Source organism: Ranitomeya imitator, chromosome 10 (assembly GCF_032444005.1).
Source record: "Ranitomeya imitator isolate aRanImi1 chromosome 10, aRanImi1.pri, whole genome shotgun sequence".
NCBI classification, from domain to species: domain Eukaryota; kingdom Metazoa; phylum Chordata; class Amphibia; order Anura; family Dendrobatidae; genus Ranitomeya; species Ranitomeya imitator.
Genome location: NC_091291.1, coordinates 31,228,997 through 31,254,234, shown reverse-complemented (window position 1 = coordinate 31,254,234; position 25,238 = coordinate 31,228,997). Strand labels below are relative to the sequence as shown.

The window sequence follows — 25,238 nt, the reverse complement described above, 5'->3', positions numbered from 1 at the left end:
GTCCACAATTAAAATGTACTTTCATGTGACCCCGTGAGGTAATTTACATGAAGTAAAAAGACTAGGCGAGGACTTAATAATTCTTGGGCTGGGCCTATGAGGCCAAGTGTTATATCTGGACATGTGAAACCAGTGTCGGCCATGACAGTCGTTGTTTCCTTCATTTTTATGGTCTGATAAGGAATGGCGGGTAATAATGAATCTTATGCCCAACTGATATCACAGCCAAGTGATAACCTTACACATGTGTGCGAGGAACAGAGGAGTAGGTTGGTGGGCCAGTTAAAAAGCTGAATAAATTCTTCCCCTCACGGCATCATTATCCGCTCTCTGTGGTGACACATACGGCTCGGATTTCACCTCATGGCTTTTCCCTTTTTTTTTTTTTTCATACGTTTGATAAGAACTCAGTAAAAACAAACGTCGGAACCCAAAACTACAGAACTCACCGGAGAAAAGGTCCACATATTACCTCAGGGGTCAAATGAAAAAAGAAAAAAGAAAAATGGAGGTTTTCTGTCAGATTTTGTACAATTCTGACAGAAAAAATTTGTGATACGTTCGAGACGTACACAAAATAAGAACACTGGATGCCACGTGTCGCCATACAGCCCTCGACTGCTTTCACAAGCCCACGCCAAACCCCATAATCCTGGCCCCCGTGTGTCGGACATGTTGTGTACTTACCTACGGATGTTCTCCACTAGAATTAACCATTGGTGTGGACCTTAATGTGCTTAGTAAATGATTCTCTGTCAAAGATTTGTTTTCGATTTTCCCCACGTTAACACCTTCCCTCTTCAACCAATTTTTTCAAATTTTCGGGGGTTTTCTACATGATGGCCCGCTTTTAGTTTTGAATGACACCGTTCACTTCTACCTATATTGTACTAAAGATTAAAAAAAAAATCTAAGTGGTGAAAAAATGATAAAAGAAAAAAATCCCAAACATATAATTACAGCAATACTAAACATATATGATCGATTTTAAATTGGATGGGTTCTTACCGACATCTGGTAAGAATTTCATGACAATAGTACCTTTAGAAATATATTAACCGTACTTAGAAAATTGGTGATGCGTTCAATACTTATTTCACCCGCTGTATTGAACACATCATTAGAAATGAGCGGACCACTGGAAGTTCGAGTCCGGCCAACCAGTTAAAAAAAAAAAGTTCAGGTTTAAGTACCAGAATAGTACCCAGACCCCATTCACTTAAATGGGGGACCCAAACATGTCGTCATGTGCACGACAGCGCAGCAAACACGGCTTCTGATCGGCGGTAACATCATTGCCACCAGACAGCCACATGCTGTCAAAAGACAGTGTGAGCCCACAGCTGTGGTCAGAGGTATGAATTTTACCTCCGGTCACTGGCGTCAGCTAATGGGACTACTGCTCCCATCAGCCTACACCTACTGCTGCTGATAACAGTGAGAGCAAGAGGCAGCTGATGGGTGTATTCATTAGCCGACTCCTGTGCTCTAAATAAATAATTTAAAAAAAAAAACGGCGTAGGTTCCCCTGTATTTTTGATAACCAGCCAGGCAAAACTGACAAATGGGGGCTACAACCCTCAGCTGTCAGAGTCAGCAAGGCTGGTTATCAAGAATAGAGGAGTCCCCATGCTGGTTTTTAAATTAGAAAAAAAATGCTTTAAAAAATGTTTTAAAAAAAAAAAAAAAACGGCGGAGTCCCCTCCATTTTTGACAACCAGCCTTGCTAAAGCAGACAGCTGTGGGGTGGTATTCTCAGGTTGGTAAGGGGCCATGTATATTGGCCCCCCCAGTCTAAAAACAGCAGCCACCCAGAAAAGGCACATCTATTAGATGCACCTATTCTGGGACTTAGCCCGGTTCTTCCCACTTGCCCTGTAGCGGTGGCAAGTGGGGTTCAGATTTGTGGGGTTGATGTCACCTTTGTATTGTCCAGTGACATCAAGCCCATGGATTAGTAATGGAGAGATAACTAAAGGACACCTATCCATTACTAATCCTATATTTAAAGGTAAATAAAGACAAGGCCACAATTATCGCAGTTACTTACCGATTACGGTATTTCTCTGATCCCATGACGGCACCACGGAGAGAGAGGGATCCGCCCTCAGGGACAGGAAACCTACAGGTGAAAAAGTACCTCTCTCCCACATCAGTTGGTTTACAGAGCCTTAACAGACCTTCAGCTTTAACTTAAATGGTTATCAAACAAAATTTTAATTTTAAACTTATTAGAGGCACCGCGTGACTAAGTATTAAGACTAACTCTAGTGTGCTCACCCACACGTGAAGGGAGGGAATGTACGGGTGCTGTCATGGGATCAGAGAAATACCGTTATCGGTAAGTAACTACGATATTCTCTTACCCCCCATGACGGCACCATGGAGAGAATTTCATAGATGTACATTAGGGAGGGACCACTGCCTCTAGGACCCTTCCGCCAAAGGTGAGGTCTGAAGAGGAAGTCAGGTCTAGTTGGTAGTGTTTAAAAAATGTGGAAGGAAACGACCAAGTGGCCGCCCAACATATCTGCTCAATTGATGCTCCTGCTCTCTCTGCCCAGGAGGTCGCCACCGATCTGGTTGAATGAGCTCTGACTTCCTCTGGAATGGCTTCATTACTTGACAAATACGAAAGGATGATGGCGTCCCTTATCCATCTTGCAAGGATGGCCTTCGATGCTTTATGCCCTTTATTTGGACCCTGAAAAGACACAAACAGAGACCTATCCTTCCTACAGTCCCTCTTGGCCGCTAGATATTGGACTAAACATCTTTTAACGTCTAGTGTATGTAGATGTTCTTCTTTTCTATTTCTGGGATTTGGACAGAAAGAGGGTAAAGAGATTTCCTGAGATCTATGGAAACGTGACGCCACTTTGGGAAAGTAGGATGGGTCGGTTTTAAGGATTACCCTGTCATCTAGTATCTGTGTTATAGGTGGGTATGCTGATAGGGCCTGCATGTCACGGATTCTACGTGCTGACGTTAGTGCCACAAGAAGGGAGGTATTGAGAGATATTATTTTTAAAGAGGCTTGAGACAGCGGCTCAAAAGGCGCTTTAGTTAGTGCAGAGGGAACTAAATTTAGATCCCATGGAGGTGTAGTATGGCGTACAACTGGTCTAGATCTACTCGAGGCCTTAATGAATCTCTTTACCCAGCGATTCCCCGCCAAGTCGCAGTTGTAAAGGACCCCCAGCGCTGCTACCTGGACCCTAAGTGTGCTTGTTGCTAAGCCTTTTTCTAGCCTTCTGAAGGAACTCTAGTACCTTTTGGTTTGGGATTTTCTCGGATAAACTGGCACCCGATACTGATAAAAATCTCCTCCAAACCTTCCCATACGCTCTAGTAGCCACTGGTTTTCAACTTAACAGGAGAGTGGAAACTAGGTTTGGAGAGAACCCTCTCTTGATTAGAAGCTTCCTTTCAAATTCCAAGCCGTCATATGCAAGTTCTTTACTTGCGGGTGATTTACCGGCCCCTGATACAACAGGTTCGGAATCTCTGGGAGAACCCAAGGGTCTGTTAAAGACATTACCTTATCCACAGGAACCATGCTCTCTTTGGCCAAAAGGGAGCTATCATGATGACTCTTGCTCCGTCCTCCCGGATCTTCCTCAACACTAAAGGAATTAGAACTATTAGGGGAAAAGCATAGGCTGGATGAAAATTTCAGGGAATTGAAAAAGGCATCTACGGTCATTGGGTTCCCGCACAGGTCGATTGACTGGTCTCTGCTAACAATAGAATGGATTTTGCCACTCCCATCAGTGCACGAGATCTCGTGCACCCCTGGTGATTTAAGTAGGCTACCACTACCCTGTTGTCCGATAGCACCCTCACGTGATGGGAATGGAGGGAGTGTAGGAAGTGGATGAGTGCGTATTTCACCGCCAGGAGTTCTTTCATGTTTGAGGAACCCAGTTTTTCTTCCTCCGACCATGGTCCTTGAGCAATACGATTGTCTAAATAAGCCCCCAAACCCCAAGGACTCGTGTCGGTAGTCAGGGTTATAGATGTTGGCCATACCCATGGAACACCCCTGGTTAGGTTGTCTGGATCTACTCACCAAGCTAGGGAATGTATTGTTTGCAAGGAGATTTTTAAGTGCTTTTCTAAATCCCCTTTTAACAGAGAATCTGCTTCTAATATCTCCCACTGGAGGTCTCTGGTGTGACTCTGGGCCCATTGGACCGCTGGAAGACAGGCTGTCATCGATTCCAGTATGGACATCGCTTTGTGCAGAGTTACTACTGGAGACTCTCTGAGTTGTTCTACCAGTTGGACCATGTTTGAAACTTTTTCCCCTGGAAGGCGGCATTCTTGCCTGTTTGAGTCTATTATTATTCCCAAGTATTGTTGTACTTGGGTTGGAATGATTCTGGACTTTGCTAGGTTCAACATCCAACCTACATTTGTCAGGGATGTCATTACTTTGTTCAACTGTTGAGTACAATGGAGAGGAGTTTTGCCAATTACCAGGAGGTCGTCCAAATATGGGACTATAAATACGTTTTGCTCTTTTATGTGAGCCATGACCTCTGGCATGAATTTCGTAAATACCCTCGGGGCTATGGCTAGGCCGAAGGGAAAGGCCCTTAATTGGTAATGCTTCAACTCTCCTTGCATTAATACCGCCACTCTGAGAAATTTTTGGTAATCTGAGTGGATGGGCACATGGTAATATGCGTCTTTTAAATCGATGACAGTCATAAAACAAGACGGATAAAGCGTTCTCACACATGTTTTTATTGTTTCCATTTTGAAACTCTCCATCACCAGGTACTGGTTTAGTTTTTTCAAATTTATTATCGTCCTGTAAGTTCCATCCAGTTTCATCCGAAGAAACAGAGGGGAGTAGAATCCCATGCCTTTCTCCTGGTCCGGGACTTCCTGTAGGACATTCTGTTAGTAGAGTTTGTACCTCTTTTTGAAGGCCCAGTTGTTCGGCCTCCACTTTCCGTTGTGGGTCATGACAAAGTGATGAGACGGCATTGTATGGAATATTAGTTTCAGCCCCGTTTTTATTATGTTCAATATCCATACGCTTCCAGATATTTTTTCCCAGGCTGGAAGAAAGTGTGCCAATCTTCCTCCCGCCTGGGGCCCACTTTCATTGGGGTTGTTTTTTGGTGTCAGGTTTGTTAAACATGTAGCCTTTTCCCTTAAATCTTTTATCGTCCCATCCTTCTTTCTGATTTTTAGGGGGCCTCCTATGCATTAATTTTCTGTTCCGAAAGGACCGTCTATATAATTGGTTAGGGAACCCCGGAAAGGCTTTTTTCTTGTCCCCCGCTTTTTCCAGAATGTCATCTAAGGTAGGCCCAAATAAGAAATCTCCTTCGCAAGGTATGGAGCATAATTTGGCTTTCGTTTCTAGGCCCCCCGGCCAACACTTGAGCCATAAAGCTCTCCTTGCTACGTTTGAAAAGGAAGCAGATCGTTCCGCCAGTCTTACAGAGTCTATAGAGGCGTCTGCGAGAAACGCAGCTGCTCCTTTCATTACTGAAACTGAGTCTAAGATTGATTCCCTTGGAGACCTATCTTTTAGTTGGGATTCTAAGTGATCTAACCACACCATTAATGCTCTGGCGGTACATGTGGCGGCTATAGCGGGTTTTAGTCCCCCCCCCCCCAGCAGCTTCCGAAGAACCTTTTAAAAATACCTCAGCCTTCTTATCTATAGGGTCCTTTAGGGTCCCCATATCTTCAAAAGGTAAAGCAAATTTTTAGATGCTTTTGCAATGGCGACATCCAGTTTTGGCGCCTTACTCCAGAAAGAACAAGCTGGGTCGTCAAAAGGATATTTCCTTTTTGGGGTTAAAAGGACTTTTTTGTCTGGCCTTTTCCACTCTTTTTTTATTAAAGCATGTATTTTTTAATTTATTGGAAACAGTCTTTGTTTCCTTTGTTCTAGGCCACTAAACATAAAGTCTTGCGCCGTTTTCTTGGATTTGGTCTCTACTAGTCCCATGGTTGTTCTTACCGCTTTCACTAAAGCGTCTCTTCGATAGGAAAGCAATTGTGACCCCCATCTGAGGAAGAAGAGGATGATAGAGAGGAGAGTGAACTGTCCCAACTATAATGATCGCTATCTTCCTCACTGGAACTTAACTCCGGGGATCTATGTCTGGATTTATGCTTCCTTTTTAAACTTTTAACACTTTTTAACGTATCTTCTATCTGGGATTTAATTGTTTTAAGTCAGATGCGAATCTTGGGGACTCTTCAGAAATGGTATTTTCAATGCATAATGGCACAGAGCCTTTTTACCCACATAGCGGGCAGTTCTACAGAGCAGATCGGACATACTCTGTGCCTGGTTTTCGTTGTACACTTCTTCCCCTAAGAAAGACACAATAAACCCCTTTTTAGAAAATGAGCATTCACGAAGATCATTAACCCTCCTAATTTAAGGGGGATACCGGTTCTGGTGTAGGAGTAGCTTCCTCGACTTGAACCGCTATTGGTCTTCCGGATCCACCCGAGCCTCTGCTACGCTGGGATCCTGAGCTGTGACGCTGGGAAGGGGTCTCATGCTGCTGTCGCCGCTGCTGCTGGCATTTTTTTTGGAGGGGACTGCAGAATTTCTTCTGCTGGTTGCTCCTTCTCGCTCATGGTGAGACTATTTTTTGAGCACCGGCCATGTGATTGCTGCTTTTTTTATATGCATAAGCGGGGTGGCGCACCGCTGCATCCATTACCCAGAGATGCCGTGCGAAGCCCCAGAAGTGACCTCTGCACCTGAGCATTCTGGGACTACCAGAATCCTTTGCGGCCAATACACGCATGCGCGCTCTCATTTCACCGGCGCCCCGCCTCCCGAAGGAAGCGCCCGAGGTGCCGCTCAGTTTACCGGCCCCCAGGGGGGAGCGTCGGGGGCGCCAGAGCATTCATGTTGTGACGCTCCTCTGCTGCTGGCCCAGAAGGTGGACCGGAGGTAAGATACCAGGTGACCGCCGCCACCTATTACCGATTCTCACACCTTTTTTATAGGGAGAGGCAGACTGGTTCCTGCTTCGCTACCTCTCCCCTGCTCACGCACAAGGTCCGCTGACCCTGGGATCGTGGCCTTCGGGGAGAAGTATCCACCGTGTCCGAAGCAGGGCCCCCCGCTGCTAGCAATCGAACAGATGGACCCCCGGCATCCCACGACGTTCAGGTAAGCTGCAGGTTCCCCGTCAGGGACAGGAAACCGAACTGATGTGGGAGAGAGGTACCGCCTTTTTCTCCTGTAGGTTTCCTGTCCCTGAGGGCGGATCCTCAGGGTCAGGGAACGCCTAATTCCATTAAATCCCTCATCTTCTGTTATAAAACAAAAATAAAAACAACAATATCCTTCACCTGTCTGACGTTCTGTTCCACGCCATCATCCATGCCTGGGGATTAAGACTCTTCAACCTGGACGGTGCCAAGATGCGACCGTCCTGGCTGAGAACCACTGGAGAAAGAGCTGCTGCGTGCTCAGCATCAGTGACCGGCGGTGACATCATTGAGGTTAGTGCCGGTCACTGAGGCTGAGTTCCCAGTCAGGCCAATGAACTATGGTGACCTCACCACCGTGAGAAAAAGTCTCACGGTGCAAAGGCAAGTTCACCGCAGCTCATCGGGAGAATTTCATGGCAGTGAACTCGCCTCAGCACAGGGAGACTTTCTCACTGTGCTAGCGGGGATCTTACTGGAAGGTCATTGGACCGGCTGGGAATGGAGCCTCAGTGACCAGCGGTAGCCTTATCATTATGCTGCTCCAGGTACGACCGGGACACATCTGAGATGGACGACGATGAACTGGAAGTTGTGAAGGACTTCAACCTACTATGACCAATGATCACTCAAGATGCAGCGACAACACCGGAAGTCAATAGGAGAATAGCTATGGGCAAATCAACAATGAAGTCACTGGACAAGGTCTTCAAATCAAGGAACATTTAACTGGTGATGAAGACACGGCTCGTACATAGTCTGGTCTTTTTTGTCATAACTTATAGGTGCGATACCTGGGCGGTAAAGAAACAAGACAGAAGAAGAATCAACACCTTCGAAACGTGGTGCTGGAGAAGGATGGTAAAGAACAAATCAAGCCGGACATATCAGCCGAAGCAAGGATGACCAAGCTATGACTTGCCTACTTTGAACACATCATAAGAAGAGGGCAATCAAAAGGAGAAGGACATCATGGATGGAAGAATAGAAGGAACAAGGCAAAGAGGAAGACCAGCAAGTCGATAGCTTGATACAAAGAAAACAACGGCGGAGAAGACCCTGTTGGACCTATCTGGGCTTACACAAGATCGATCATCCTACAGAGTGTTCATCCATCATTCACAGTGACTCGAGATCGAATCAAAGGATGTTATACTTCTCCTAATCTGCCTTATTACTGCCAAGTAGCGTACCTTCTGATGTATAATTAAATATAGATCATTATCATTATGTGACATAATAAGCACTAAAAAGAAAAAGACGCGGCACAGCAAATCATGAGATTTAATGGTGCAAACTGGTGGACAGCATCTTTCTTTAGCTGCCGCACAGCAAAGGCATTTCTGGCAGAGATGTGAAATGAGATCGCACCTAGTAAAGCAATAACTCAGTAACAGATTTGTGATACAACTGGATTTGGACATTTTTTGCCTCCTGGGAATAATATACGGTACTCTTGTAAAAAGATTGTCAGGTGTGTAATACACCCCTTCACCCAGAAACTGCTCGTTACGTCCAGGAAGAAGAAACAGAAATTTAGTTCCAGTTAATACATAACATATTCTCCGAAATTAAAGACTTGTCCACAGTCTCAACTTTATGGTTTCAGTAAATATTCAAACTTCAATAAAAAAAAAAAGTCTTCATAAAACTGTCCTGTTCCTCAGTTATTCCTCCTGGAAATGTAAAAATAAACTGTCCAGGACGGTAAGTAGTTCGCGCACACAACTTCCCGATTTGTCTTGTTTCTTTACAAGCTGTAAATTAACTACTTAAAGGGGTTGTCCAGGACTAAATTCATTTTTAGGAGCCAAAAAACTAGTTAGCAACTACTTGGCTGTGGCATCCGGCGCCGGCTCAGAGAGGTCACTGATGGTTTCTGCTGGCAGTTCAGCAGCTCCATGTCAACAGTGCCGCTCTTCGACTTCCGGGCGACTTTGTCGATTGATAGTCGGCTTCCCGCAGTTGATGTGACGGCACCGGAAGCTGCTGAATCGCCGCCAGAAGCTGCTGAATCGCCACCAGAAGCTGCTGAATCGCCACCAGAAGCTGCTAAATCGCCACCAGAAGCTGCTGAATCGCCGCCAGAAGCTGCTGAATCGCCGCCCGAAGCTGCTGAATCGCCACCAGAAGCTGCTGAATCGCCACCAGAAGCTGCTGAATCGCCGCCAGAAGCTGCTGAATCGCCGCCCGAAGCTGCTGAATCGCCACCAAAAGCTGCTGAATCGCCACCAGAAGCTGCTGAATCGCCACCAGAAGCTGCTGAATCGCCACCAGAAGCTGCTGAATCGCCGCCAGAAGCTGCTGAATCGCCACCAGAAGCTGCTGAATCGCCACCAGAAGCTGCTGAATCGCCACCAGAAGCTGCTGAATCGCCGCCAGAAGCTGCTGAATCGCCGCCCGAAGCTGCTGAATCGCCACCAAAAGCTGCTGAATCGCCACCAGAAGCTGCTGAATCGTCGCCAGAAGCGGTCAATGACTGCTCTGTGCAGGCAGAGATCGGCACCGGCCACAACAGACCCATAGTAAAAAAAAATAAAAAAAATCCCAGATAATCCCTTTAAGGTCCGGACAACAACCTTATACATTGGAGCGGTCCTCAATTTTTCATTTTTTTCTATCGACATAAGGACTTGTTTTTTAATAGTTTATTGATCTGCAATTTTAATTTTTAAAAATTTTGCATTTTGAAAAAACGGATTTCAAATTTTATATTTACCGTATATACACAGAATTTTTGGGGATAAAAAAATGCAAAACACACATATACATATACATATATATATATATATATATATATATATATATATATATATATATATATATATATACATATACACAAACGTGTATATTTTAACCCCTTTCTGCCAGCTGACGGAATAGTACGTCAGCTGGCAGATCCCCTGCTTTGAGGTGGGCTCCGGCGGTAAGCCCACCTCAAAGCCACGACATGTCAGCTGTTTTGTACAGCTGACATGTGCGCGCAATGAGCGCGAGCGGAATCGCGATCCGCCCGCGCCCATTAACTAGTTAAATGCCGCCGTCAAGCGCTGACAGCGACATTTAACTAGCGCTCCCGGCCGCGCGGCCGGAAGTGCTCGCACTGCGGACCCCCGTCACATGATCGGGGGTCAGCAGTGCATCGCCATAACAACCAGAGGTCTCCTTGAGACCTCTATGGTTGTTGATGGCCGATTGCTTTGAGCGCCACCCTGTGGTCGGCGTTCAAAGCAACCCTGCATTTCTGCTACATAGAGGTGATCTGTACTTCACCTCTATGTAGCAGAGCCGATCGAGTTATGCATGCTTCTAGCCTCCTATGGAGGCTATTGAAGCATGCCAAAATTAAAAAAAAAAAGTGATTAAAAATATGAAAAAAATAAAAAATATATAAAAGTTCAAATCACCCCCCTTTCGCCCCAATCAAAATAAAACAATTAAAAAAAAAATCAAACATACACATATTTGGTATCGCCGCGTTCAGAATCGCCCGATCTATCAATAAAAACAAAGGATTAACCTGACCGCTAAATGACGTAGCGAGAAAAAAAATCAAAACGCCAAAATAACGTTTTTTTGGTCGCCGCGACATTGCATTAAAATGCAATAACGGGCGATCAAAAGAACGTATCTACACCAAAATGGTATCATTAAAAACGCCAGCTCGGCACGCAAAAAATAAGCCCTCACCTGACCCCAGATCACGAAATTTGGAGACGCTACGGGTATCGGAAAATCGCGCATTTTTTTTAGCAAAATTTGGAATTTTTTTTCACCACTTAGATAAAAAATAACCTAGACATGTTTGGTGTCTATGAACTCGTAATGACCTGGAGAATCACAATGGCAGGTCAGTTTTAGCATTTAGTGAACCTAGCAAAAAAGCCAAACAAAAAACAAGTGTGAGATTGCACTTTTTTTGCAATTTCATCACACTTGGAATTTTTTTCCCGTTTTCTGTTACATGGCATGGTAAAATCAATAGTATCTTTCAAAAGTACAACTCGTCCCGCAAAAAATAAGCCCTCACATGGCCATATTGACGGAAAAACAAAAAAGTTATGGCTCTGGGAAGGAGGGGAGCAAAAACCAAAAATGAAAAAGCGGAAAAAGCTCCGGGGGTGAAGGGGTTAAATTAACCCCCTGATACAGCATGAATTACTAGTCTCTAGGTATACAGACATGGCAGACATTGGGACTTGCAGAAGGTCCCCCTGGCTGCCATGACAATAGAGGGATGTGTGATGGGGGCAGGGTAGTGACCCTCCAAATATTCCTTCCTATTTAAATGCTGCTGTCACAATTGGCATCTAAGGAGTTAAACTGGAGCTAGCTGTGATCTCGGTACAGCACACTAGGGAGACGGCTCAGCTCCTGAGCCCGCTTCATAAATTCAGTGCGCCCGGCCGCCATACATGTGAAGTGGATGTCGCCACTGTGCAATTTTCAGATACCCGTAGGGTCTCCAGTTTTCTGGATCTGGGGTCGGGAGAGGGCTTATTATTTTGCGCGCCGAGCTGACGTTTTTAATGATACCATTTTGGTGCGGATATGATCTTTTGATCACCCGTTATTGCATTTTAATGCGATGTCGCGGCGACCAAAAAAAATGTAATTCTGGCGTTTTGAATTTTTTTCTCGCTACGCCGTTTAGCGATCAGGTTAATGCTTTTTTTATTGAGAGATCGGGTGATTCTAAACTCAGCGATACCAAATATGTGTAGGTTTGATTTTTTTTTATTGTTTTATTTTGAATGGGGCGAAAGGGGGTCGATTTAAACTTTTATATTTTTTTAAAAACTTTTTTTTTAATGTTTGGCATTCTTCAATAGTCTCCATGGGAGGCTAGAAGCTGGCATAGCCTGATCGGCTCTGCGACATAGGGGCGGTGCTCAGATCGCTCCTATGTAGTAGAATTACAGACTTGCTATGAGCGGGGACCACAGGGTGGCACTCAGAGCAATCTGGCATCAACCATAGAGGTCTCAAGGAGACATCTTGACGAACCGATGACCCCCGATCACGTGACGGGGGTCAGCGGTGCACGTATGTCCGGACCGATGGCTGGGAGCGCGATTTAAATCTAGTTAATAGGCGCGGGTGGATCACGATTCCACCTGCGCCTATTGCGGGCACATGACAGCTGTTCAAAACAGCCGACATGTCCTGGCTTTGATGCGGGCTCACCGCCGGAGCCGACATCAAAGCGGGGAATACTGTCATCGGCGTCCTCTTAACAAAAAAAAAGAAAAATGTTTATATGTTTTTGTTTACTTTGAAATAGTAATTTAAGGGCTACAAAAACAAACAAACAAACAAGCAAACCTTAAAAATAAATGTTTGGTCCCGGTTGCCATATTCTGAAACTTATAACTGTTATTGTTTCCTTTCTGACACAGAGCTGTGAGAGTGCGCACCATATGTGGCGTCTCCATGACTTTTATCATAAAAGTCCGATTTATCAAAATATAAAATGAATTGATCCGATGGGTAAACGGCGGAATGAGAAAACAAACAAACAAAAAAAAAACTATGCATGTTTGGTTTCTCAGTGATCGTACGGACTTGATCATTTTTACCATTTAACGAATGCAATAAAAAAAAAAAAATCAAACTCGTTTCTCCATTAAATCCCAGTATTTCACATGATAAAATAGATGGTGCCAATCAAAATTACAACTTGTCCCGTAAAAAAAAAAAAGATTGACAGCAGCATTTAACATGTTAACAGGAGGTTCCACCACTATTAGCGGCAGATGATGGTTGAATGTCTCAGCCAACATCAGCAGGAAAAGATGTGAACTCCTAAGGACACACAAAAAAAAAAAACACATTTAATAATTATCATAATATCTGCATTATCCATGGTAATTACAGAACAATTTGCAATGCACACATGTGTGCGACTAATTACAGCCTGTGATCATCAACCAACATAATGCGAAACGGAGGAAGAAAAAAAAAGAGAAAAAGATGCAGCACAGCAAATGGTGAAGAGTAATACCGCCATCTAGTGGACAGCATCCATCATGACCTGGGCAAATCGGATATAAGGTGTGTATGTATGTATGTATGTATGTATGTATGTATGTATGTATGTATGCATATATATATATGCACATATATAAGGTATATATATATATATATATATATATATATATATATATATATATACACACTTATTAGAGGTGCTGCAGTTAACCCTTTCATGACCACACACTTTTTTTTTATGCTGCATGTTTTTCCCTTCTCCTTTACTTTTTTATTTCTCCGTCGACATAGGATTTTTTTTTTAGAACTTTGCTGGACAAATTGTAATTTTGAGTGAATTCCCTTTATCACGTACTGCAAAAAAAAAAAAAAATCCAAGTTAGGTGAAATGTGTAAAAGCAAAAAAAACAAAAAAAAATGCTATTCAGTTATTGTTTTTTTTCTTTTTTTAAAATGTCCGTTTTCATTCTGTGGCAAAAAAAAAAAAAAAAAAAGAGCTCAGTAAAACTAGTAAAACTAGAGCGATATCAAAACTGTATAGTTTTTTTTTTTTTTTTTTTTTTAATTATTATTATTATTTTAGTAGGAAAAACATAAAAATTCAGAACGGAAGCCCCACCAGGAATAACAGTGGAATTTAAGTGGTTAAACAGCAGCAATCAGAGTGCCGTATACTCGCACCTAACGTGGAAACTGTTCCTCACAATTTTTGGAGGCAAGATGACTGAACAACGGCCTATCACCTCCCCCTCCGAGGTTGGAGAATATTCTTGGCATGCAGAAAGGTGGAAAATAAAATGCATATAAACCCGATCAGACCAATATGGCTCCTCTCCTTCCCAGCCTTTATGCTCCTTATGACGGGGACCTCTGCAGCCATTATTCTAGCTACACATCTCCTCACCAGCAATTCCTTACTGTACTATGGATTCTTTACTGTAAGAGCAGTGAGACTATGGATTCTTTACTGTAAAAGCAGTGAGAATATGGACTCCTTACTGTAAGAGCAGTGAGACTATGGATTCTTTACTGTAAGAGCAGTGAGACTATGGATTCTTTACTGTAAGAGCAGTGAGACTATGGATTCTTTACTGTAAGGGCAGAGAGACTATGGATTCCTTACAGTAAGAGCAGTGAGACTATGGATTCCTTACTGTAAGAGCAGTGAGACTATGGATTATTTACTGTAAGAGCAGAGAGACTATGGATTCTTTACTGTAAGAGCAGTGAGACTATGGATTCTTTATTGTAAGAGCAGTGAGACTATGGATTCTTTACTGTAAGAGCAGTGAGACTATGGATTCTTTACTGTAAGAGCAGTGAGACTATGGATTCTTTACTGTAAGAGCAGTGAGACTATGGATTCTTTACTGTAAGGGCAGAGAGACTATGGATTCTTTACTGTAAGAGCAGTGAGACTATGGATTCTTTACTGTAAGGGCAGTGAGACTATGGATTCCTTACTGTAAGGGCAGTGAGACTATGGATTCTTTACTGTAAGGGCAGTGAGACTATGGATTCCTTATTGTAAGGGCAGTGAGACTATGGATTCCTTACTGTAAGAGCAGTGAGACTATGGATTCCTTATTGTAAGGGCAGTGAGACTATGGATTCCTTACTGTAAGAGCAGTGAGACTATGGATTCCTTACTGTAAGAGCAGAGAGACTATGGATTCCTTACTGTAAGAGCAGTGAGACTATGGATTCCTTACTGTAAGAGCAGTGAGACTATGGATTCTTTACTGTAAGAGCAGTGAGACTATGGATTCCTTACTGTAAGGGCAGTGAGACTATGGATTCCTTACTGTAAGAGCAGAGAGACTATGGATTCCTTACTGTAAGAGCAGTGAGACTATGGATTCCTTACTGTAAGAGCAGTGAGACTATGGATTCCTTACGGTAAGAGCAGTGAGACTATGGATTCCTTATTGTAAGGGCAGTGAGACTATGGATTCCTTACTGTAAGAGCAGTGAGACTATGGATTCCTTACTGTAAGAGCAGTGAGACTATGGATTCCTTACGGTAAGAGCAGTGAGACTATGGATTCCTTACTGTAAGGGCAGTGAGACTATGGATTCCTTACTGTAAGGGCAGTGAGACTATGGATTCCTTACTGTAAGGGCAATGAGACTATGGACATGGGGCTTTTTTCCTTCCTCTGGATCAACATGTTGGGGTACAGGATGAACTTAAACTCCACGGCTCTACAGAGGGCTCCGGGGGGCGACTCCTGAGGACAGATTCCCTGTGACTGTCTGGCCCCCAGTGGAGCTCAGTGACACCTAACAATGGCATCGAACCCCTTAGACAGCGATGCTGCGAGGACTGCGGCATGTGAGGGGTTACACTGCCGGGGTCTCAGCCGTTCCCTCCCTTGATGCTAGGACATAAATGACCCCTGTAAAATCTAGGACCCCCATACAATGACCAGCTGAGTGGCACGGATGATTTCCAGAAAGATCCACAATGGTGGGACTACCCCCATATAACAGGCCGGTGCCGTCCTTACCTGCCTGCTGCTGCCCTTGCTCCTGCTGTACAGTGGCACCCCGCTGCTGGCCGTCAGGCACAGCAGAAACACCGACGTCTCCTCCATTCCTTTCACGAGTCATCACGAGCTCTGCCATGGAAACCATCACAGCCGGCAGCCGCCATCTTGCTTTTCGAAAAGCATGCCGGGAAGAGACACAGAGAAGCCAGCAACAAGAGAAGCGGTTGCTAGGTTACAGAGAAAGGGGCGGGGACAATGACGTCGCAGAGTAAGTAGTATTGGTGTTGGCCGCTAGAGGTCAGTGTGGCAGGAAGCGCCCCCTATGGAGAGACGTCTGTGGTACGGTCCGCTGTCAGTCATGGCCGCCGTCATTTGCGCTAGTGCTGCAATCCTGCTGCATGGGAAGCAGTGGAGGGCGGCAGTGCAGCAGAGCGGCGCAGCAGAGCGGCGCAGACAGTGGGCGCACAGGGCTCTGCAGGCCGGCCTGTCCTCCGGGGGACATTATAGGGCTTCTGGGGGCAAGAAAAAAGCCCCCTGGCCCATAGTCACACCTGTCGAAAATCTGCTCTATTTATTATGATTTTTTTTGCATGGTTTCCTTTTTTTCTGCTTTATTACATTTTTTTGCATTTTTTTCTGCTGTATTATTTTCTTGCATTTTCTGCTTTACATTTTTTTTACATTGTTCTACTCTATGACTTTTTTTTGCATTTTTTTCTGATTTTGTTGCATTTTCTCTTGTCTAGTTGCATTTTTTTTTAACTGCAGTATTACTTTTTTTTTTTTTGCATTTTTTTCTGCCCTTTTTATAAGTATTTTTCTGCTGTATTTTTTTGTTTGCATTTTTCTGCTTTATTACTTTTTTACATTTTTCTGCTGTATTTATTACATTTATTTTGCAATTTTTTTTCTGCTCTATTTTTTTAATGCTGTATTTTTGGGGGCATTTTTCTGGTTTTATTGCATTTTTTTTTTTTTTGCATTTTTCTTTCTCTATTACTTCCCTTTTTCTGCTGTATTTAAGGCTATGTGCACATGTTGCGGATTAGGCTTAGGAATTTCTGGTGCGGATTCTGCCTCTCCTGGCAGAAAACGCACCTGCGGTTCTGCAGCGTTTTTTGTGCATTTTTGCTGCGGTTTTCTTGCGGATTTGCTGCGGTTTTTACCCCTGCGGTTTTCTATAATGGAATGGGTACAAAAACGCTGCAGATTCACAAAAAAGAAGTGACATGCTACTTCTTTTAAACCGCAGCGCTTCCACAGCGGATTTTCCGCAAAGTGTGCACAGCATTTTTTTTTCTCATTGATTTGCGTTGTACTGTAAATGAATTGCGGATCTGCAGCGTTTCTGTACTGCAAAAAACGCTGCGGATCCGCAGAGAATCCGCAACGTGTGCACATAGCCTAATACATTGTTTTGCATTTTTTTTCTGTTTTTATTGCTTTTTTTTCTGCTCCTGTTGCCTTTTCTCTTGCGTTTTTTTCTTATATGTTGCAGCTTCTTTTCTCTTTTGTTTGTGCAAAAATGTGACAATTCTGCATGTAAGGCGGCGTCACACTAGGCGTAAGTAAATACGGTCCGTTTTTTACGGCCGTAATACGTAGTAATTGTCCCAAAACACTGTTCCGTATTCAATGCGAGGATGTGATTTTTACGCACAAATTTATCCGTGTGTCAACGGTATGGCTTCCGTACTGCGATTTTTTTTTTTTTTTTTTTTCTTCTCGCAGGCTTGCAAAATCGACATCATGGATCCATAGGCTCAAATATTCTTATAAACATATACAGTCTATATATATATGTATATATATTAATATTTCATACAGCACTAGATAGCAGAAAAGCCGGTAATTCAATTGCCGGCTTTTGCTATCTCCTTCCTAAACCCAACATGATATGAGACATGGTTACATACAGTAATATCCCTTCTTTTATTACATATTCCTCTTCAGTAATGTAAGAAGTGTCTTTGTGTCAAATTTGGGGTCTCTAGCTATTAAAGGGTTAAATCCCAGAAAAAATTGGCGTGGGCTCCCACGCAATTTTCTCTGCCAGAATGGTAAAGCCAGTGACTGAGGGCAGATATTAATAGCCTAGAGAGGGTCCATGGTTATTGGCCCCCCCTGGCTAAAAACACCTGCCCCCAGCCACCCCAGAAAAGGCACATCTGGAAGATGCGCCTATTCTGGCACTTGGCCACTCTCTTCCCATTCCCGTGTAGCGGTGGGATATGGGGTAATGAAGGGTTAATGTCACCTTGCTATTGTAAGGTGACATTAAGCCAAATTAATAATGGAGAGGTGTCAATTATCACACCTATCCATTATTAATCCAATAGTACAAAATGGATAATAAAAGACACACACATTATTACAAAGTATTTTAATGAAATAAAGACACAGGGTGTTTTACATACATAGTAACATAGTTAGTAACATAGTAAGGCCGAAAAAAGACATTTGTCCATCCAGTTCAGCCTATATTCCATCATAATAAATCCCCAGATCTACGTCCTTCTACAGAACCTAATAATTGTATGATACAATAGTGTTCTGCTCCAGGAAGACATCCAGGCCTCTCTTGAACCCCTCGACTGAGTTCGCCATCACCACCTCCTCAGGCAAGCAATTCCAGATTCTCACTGCCCTAACAGTAAAGAATCCTCTTCTATGTTGGTGGAAAAACCTTCTCTCCTCCAGACGCAAAGAATGCCCCCTTGTGCCCGTCACCTTCCTTGGTATAAACAGATCCTCAGCGAGATATTTGTATTGTCCCCTTATACAGGTTCTTCTCAAAAAATTAGCATATAGTGTTAAATTTCATTATTTACCATAATGTAATGATTACAATTAAACTTTCATATATTATAGATTCATTATCCACCAACTGAAATTTGTCAGGTCTTTTATTGTTTTAATACTGATGATTTAGGCATACAACTCCTGATAACCCAAAAAACCTGTCTCAATAAATTAGCATATCAAGAAAAGGTTCTCTAAACGACCTATTACCCTAATCTTCTGAATCAACTAATTAACTCTAAACACATGCAAAAGATACCTGAGGCTTTTATAAACTCCCTGCCTGGTTCATTACTCAAAACCCCCATCATGGGTAAGACTAGCGACCTGACAGAGGTCAAGAAGGCCATCATTGACACCCTCAAGCAAGAGGGTAAGACCCAGAAAGAAATTTCTCAACAAATAGGCTGTTCCCAGAGTGCTGTATCAAGGCACCTCAATGGTAAGTCTGTTGGAAGGAAACAATGTGGCAGAAAACGCTGTACAACGAGAAGAGGAGACCGGACCCTGAGGAAGATTGTGGAGAAGGACCGATTCCAGACCTTGGGGAACCTGAGGAAGCAGTGGACTGAGTCTGGTGTGGAAACATCCAGAGCCACCGTGCACAGGCGTGTGCAGGAAATGGGCTACAGGTGCCGCATTCCCCAGGTAAAGCCACTTTTGAACCATAAACAGCGGCAGAGGCGCCTGACCTGGGCTACAGAGAAGCAGCACTGGACTGTTGCTAAGTGGTCCCAAGTACTTTTTTCTGATGAAAGCAAATTTTGCATGTCATTCGGAAATCAAGGTGCCAGAGTCTGGAGGAAGACTGGGGAGAAGGAAATGCCAAAATGCCTGAAGTCCAGTGTCAAGTACCCACAGTCAGTGATGGTGTGGGGTGCCATGTCAGCTGCTGGTGTTGGTCCACTGTGTTTCATCAAGGGCAGGGTCAATGCAGCTAGCTATCAGGAGATTTTGGAGCACTTCATGCTTCCATCGGCTGAAATGCTTTATGGAGATGAAAAAACCACTGGTAAATGGTTTACTGACCATGGTATTACTGTGCTCAATTGGCCTGCCAACTCTCCTGACCTGAACCCCATAGAGAATCTGTGGGATATTGTGAAGAGAAAGTTGAGAGACGCAAGACCCAACACTCTGGATGAGCTTAAGGCCGCTATTGAAGCATCCTGGGCCTCCATAACATCTCAGCAGTGTCACAGGCTGATTGCCTCCATGCCACGCCGCATTGAAGCAGTCATTTCTGCCAAAGGATTCCCGACCAAGTATTGAGTGCATAACTGAACATTATTATTTGTTGGTTTTTTTGTTTGTTATTAAAAAACACTTGTATTTGATTGGATGGGTGAAATATGCTAATTTATTGAGACAGGTTTTTTGGGTTATCAGGAGTTGTATGCCAAAATCATCAGTATTAAAACAATAAAAGACCTGACAAATTTCAGTTGGTGGATAATGAATCTATAATATATGAAAGTTTAATTGTAATCATTACATTATGGTAAATAATGAAATTTAACACTATATGCTAATTTTTTGAGAAGGACCTGTATACTTATACATGGTTATTAGATCGCCCCTCAGTCGTCTTTTTTCTAGACTAAATAATCCTAATTTCGCTAATCTATCTGGGTATTGTAGTTCTCCCATCCCCTTTATTAATTTTGTTGCCCTCCTTTGTACTCTCTCTAGTTCCATTATATCCTTCCTGAGCACCGGTGCCCAAAACTGGACACAGTACTCCATGTGCGGTCTAACTAGGGATTTGTACAGAGGCAGTATAATGCTCTCATCATGTGTATCCAGACCTCTTTTAATGCACCCCATGATCCTGTTTGCCTTGGCAGCTGCTGCCTGGCACTGGCTGCTCCAGGTAAGTTTATCATTAACTAGGATCCCCAAGTCCTTCTCCCTGTCAGATTTACCCAGTGGTTTCCCGTTCAGTGTGTAATGGTGATATTGATTCCCTCTTCCCATGTGTATAACCTTACATTTATCATTGTTAAACCTCATCTGCCACCTTTCAGCCCAAGTTTCCAACTTATCCAGATCCATCTGTAGCAGAATACTATCTTCTCTTGTATTAACTGCTTTACATAGTTTTGTATCATCTGCAAATATCGATATTTTACTGTGTAAACCTTCTACCAGATCATTAATGAATATGTTGAAGAGAACAGGTCCCAATACTGACCCCTGCGGTACCCCACTGGTCACAGCTAGGGTTGAGCGAAACGGATCGTTCATTTTCAAAAGTCGCCGACTTTTGGCAAAGTCGGGTTTCATGAAACCCGACCCGATCCCTGTGTGGGGTCGGCCATGCGGTACGCGACTTTCGCGCCAAAGTCGCGTTTCGTATGACGCGCTTGGCGCCATTTTTTTCAGCCAATGAAGGGGCGTGGGCAGAGTGATGACATAGATCTTAGGGGCGTGGACGCCTATCGCCATGTTGTCGCTTGTGAGGAGGAGGAGGGGGAGGAGGAGGAGGAGGCCTTTGCATTGAGTTTCGTGTTTCGGTCGATCTTCGACTTTTCGTCATAATCGGCCGATTTCACTCGACTCGACTTTTGAGATAGTCGGGTTTCGCGAAACCCGGCTCGACCCTAAAAAAGTCAAGGTCGCTCAACCCTAGTCACAGCGACCCAGTTAGAGACTATACCATTTATAACCACCCTCTGCTTTCTATCACTAAGCCAGTTACTAACCCATTTACACACATTTTCCCCCAGACCAAGCATTCTCATTTTGTGTACCAACCTCTTGTGCGGCACGGTATCAAACGCTTTGGAAAAATCGAGATATACCACGTCCAATGACTCACCGTGGTCCAGTCTATAGCTTACCTCTTCATAAAAACTGATTAGATTGGTTTGACAGGAGCGATTTCTCATAAACCCATGCTGATATGGAGTTAAACAGTTATTCTCATTGAGATAATCCAGAATAACATCCCTCAGAAACCCTTCAAATATTTTACCAACAATAGAGGTTAGACTTACTGGCCTATAATTTCCAGGTTCACTTTTAGAGCCCTTTTTGAATATTGGCACCACATTTGCTATGCGCCAGTCCTGCGGAACAGACCCTGTCGCTATAGAGTCCCTAAAAATAAGAAATAATGGTTTATCTATTACATTACTTAGTTCTCTTAGTACTCGTGGGTGTCTGCCATCCGGACCCGGAGATTTATCTATTTTAATCTTATTTAGCCGGTTTCGTTTTAATATTTTATTATACTCCTAATCCACCTGAAGGCCCTTGTCACCTGAAACAAAGTTAAAAAGAAAAAAAACAACAATATCCCATACCTTCCGTCGTTACAGTCTTGTCCCACGTTGTAAATCCATCTGAAGGGGTTAAATCATTTTACACCCAGGAGCTCTGCTAATGCAGCTGTGCTCCTGACTGTAAAACTTGGTGAATGAATGGAATGCAGGGGAATGACCTGTAGTTACCTCGAGTCACGGTGATGCGCCCTCTGCTGGATGTCCTCATATGAACTCGAGCCTGGGAACTTTTCAGAATATTTTCCCACGCTCGAGTTCATATGAGTTCTTCCACCAGAGGGCGCATCACCGCGACTCGAGGTAACTACAGTAGATTCCCCTGTATTCCATTCATTCACCAAGTTTAACAGTCAGGAACACAGCTGCATTAGCAGAGCTCCTGGGTGTAAAATGATTTAACCCCTTCAGATGGATTTACAGCGTGGGACAAGACTGTAATGACGGAAGGTATGGGATATTGTTGTTTGGTTTTTTTTACTTTGTTTCAGGTGACAAAAAGTCTTCAGGTGGATTAAGAGTATAATAAAATATTAAAACACCCTGGGTCTTTATTTCATTAAAATACTTTGTAATAATGTGTGTGTGTTTTATTAACCATTTCGTACTATTGGATTAATAATGGATAGGTGTCATAATTGACGCCTAGGGTGGAAAATGCAGCAGCTACTGGTAAATGTCAAATATAAAAATAGATACCAATAAAAGTAAAATTAATTGAGACATGAGTAGGTTAAGTGTTTTTGAATATCCATATTGAATCAGGAGCCCCATATAATGCTCCATACAGTTCATGATGGGCCCCATAAGATGCTCCATACAAAATACGCCCCATATAACGCTGCACAAATGCTGATTATGGCCCCATAAGATGCTCCATACAGTCCTTTGCCCCATGTAATGCTCCATAAATGTTGATTATGGCCCATAAGATGCTCCATACAGTCATTTGCCCCATTTGCTGTTGCTGCGATAAAAAAGAAAAAAAATCACATACTCCTCTCTCGTCGCTCAGGCCCCCGGCACTTTCTATATTCACCTGCTCTGCGTTCCACCGCCGCCAGCCGCCGCTACGTTCCCTGTCCACTGCACTGACTGCACAGGCAGAGGGCGGCGCGCACTAATCACGTCGCCGCGCCCTCTGACCTGAGCGTCAGTGCAGAGGATGCAGAAGACGCAGCGGCGGCTGGCGACGGTGGAACGGGGAGCAGGTGAATATCGCACACTGCTTATACTCACCTGCTCCTGGCGCGGTCCCTGCTTCCCCGGGGCTGGCAGCTTCTTCCTGTAGTGAGCGGTCACATGGTACAGCTCATTACAGTAATAAATATGTGGCTCCACCCCTATGGGAGTGGAGTGGGGTCCATATTCATTACTGTAATGAGCGGTACCATGTGACCGCTCACTACAAGAAGAAGCTGCTGGTGCCACGGAACCAAGGATCGCGCCAGGAGCAGTTGAGTATGCTTAGACCGCTGTCACTCCACCTCCCCTGCCGACCCCTGGGTATGACTCGAGTATAAGCCGAGAGGGGCAATTTAAGCCTAAAAAAAATGGGCTGAAATTCTCAGCTTATACTCTAGTATATACGGTATATAGTTTTTTATGTTTTGGCGCTTTTACACAATAAAAACGATTTTATAGAAAAAATTATTATTTTTGCATCGCTTTATTCTGAGAGCTATAACTTTTGTTATTTTTCTCCTGATGGATGTGTATGGCGGCTTTTTTTTTGCAGGACAAGATGACGTTTACAGCAATACCATTTTTATTTACAGCCGTCTTTTTGATCGTGTTTTATTGCACTTTTTTGTTCAGCGGTATGATGATAAAGCATTGTTTTTTGCCTCAGTTTGTTTTTTTTTTAACAGTGTTTACTGAAGGGGTTAACTAGTAGGACAGTTTTATAGAGCGGGTCATTACAGACGCGGCGATAACAAATTTGTGTTCTTGTATTATTTTCTTTATTATGTATTACATTGTCCCAGGATGGGACTTTACTATATTTGACCTCTTGTGTTTCCTGTCCCTATTAGGGTGAGGTGACATCCTCTTGTGGGCTCTCGTGGAGGGTTATTAGAAACCGAATTACCAAATACAGTTGTGCTCAAAAGTTTACATACCCCTGCAGAATTTTGGCTTTCTTGTCATTTTTTCAGAGAACATGAATGGTAACACCAAAACCTTTTCTCCACTCATGGTTAGTGGTTGGGTGAAGCCATTTATTGTCAAACTACTGTGTTTTCTCTTTTTAAATCATATTGACAACCCCAAACATCCAAATAACAATGATCAAAAGTTCACATACCCTGGTGATTTGGGCCTGATAACATGCACAGAAGTTGACACAAATGGGTTTGAAGGTAACATCCTCATCTCTGACCTATTTGCTTGTAATCAGTGTGTGTGCATAAAAGCTGAGTGAGTGTCTGAGATCCAGACAGACTCTTGCATCTTTCATCCAGCCACTGACATTTCAGGATTGTGAGTCATGGGGAAAGCAAAAGAATTGTCAACGAATCTTTGGCTCTATACTAAAAAAAAAAAATAAATTCAGAGAAGGAAAAGTGGCACTCAACGAATAACGAATTGATATATCTTTTATTCACAACACTATCTTGACAAGCATTTAGAGAGTCCAGAGGCAACAGCTGTTTCGCATTCTCCTATGCTTCATCAGGCCTCATATGTGAGAAGATATATAAATTCTTTGATTGCCACAGTTTCTTCTTTGAATAATTGGTTTATAGTTGCCCAATTGAATTTGAGCACCAACTTTTTGAATCTCGTTTTTTGTATGTTTTTACCTGTTAGCATAGTGCCAGTCATTTATCATTTGCTATTGGCTATACTAAAAGAAAAAACAAGAATAACCATCAAAAGTTGACAAATTGGATCTTATTAGGACACATGCGCCTTGATAATGTGTGCAAACTGTAAAGCGCTGCGGAATATGTTAGCGCTATATAAAAATAAAGATTATTATTATTATAAGGGCGTAACAGAGTAAGATCCTAATTCATTCAAAATACTTTGAAAAGCTGGCCAGGGACTATGCTTCTCAGGTGACCAGTCTGACACAGGTCTCCGATGGCTTCTCCCACCCCGATCCCTGGTAGGTTTCTCCATTTCGATCACAGACTGCACACGAGTCAACAGTGTGATGCAGCAGCAAAAAAGGCAAACACAGTTCTAGGGTGTATTACTAGATCATGTGAAGTCATTATTGCCCTCTACTCCTCCTTGGTCAGGCCTCATCTGGAATACTGTGTCCAGTTCTGTGCACCACATTTTAAAAAAGACATTGAAAAACTGGAGCAAGTTCAGAGAAGAGCTACCAGGATGGTGAGGAGACTGCAAAGTATGTCTTACGAGGAATGGTTAAAAAATCTGGGAATGTTTAGCTTGCAAAAAAGAAGGGCCATGAGAAGGGTGAGTTCTCCTCCAATGGAAGTCTTCAGAG

At 43.3% G+C, this 25,238-nt stretch overlaps 2 protein-coding genes across 2 annotated transcripts in view; one reads left to right on the top strand and one right to left on the bottom strand.

Annotated features, from left to right (window-relative positions):
* FUZ (fuzzy planar cell polarity protein) overlaps nucleotides 1–15,887 on the bottom strand; it is an 83,319-nt gene extending 67,432 nt beyond the window's left edge. The window contains exon 1 of the mRNA XM_069740832.1: nucleotides 15,708–15,887. Coding sequence (XP_069596933.1) covers nucleotides 15,708–15,794 — 87 coding nt within the window. The 5' untranslated portion in view covers nucleotides 15,795–15,887. The remainder of the gene's footprint in view (nucleotides 1–15,707) is intronic.
* LOC138650946 (cathepsin D-like) overlaps nucleotides 1–25,238 on the top strand; it is a 150,432-nt gene that overhangs the window by 65,082 nt on the left and 60,112 nt on the right. The window lies entirely within an intron of this gene.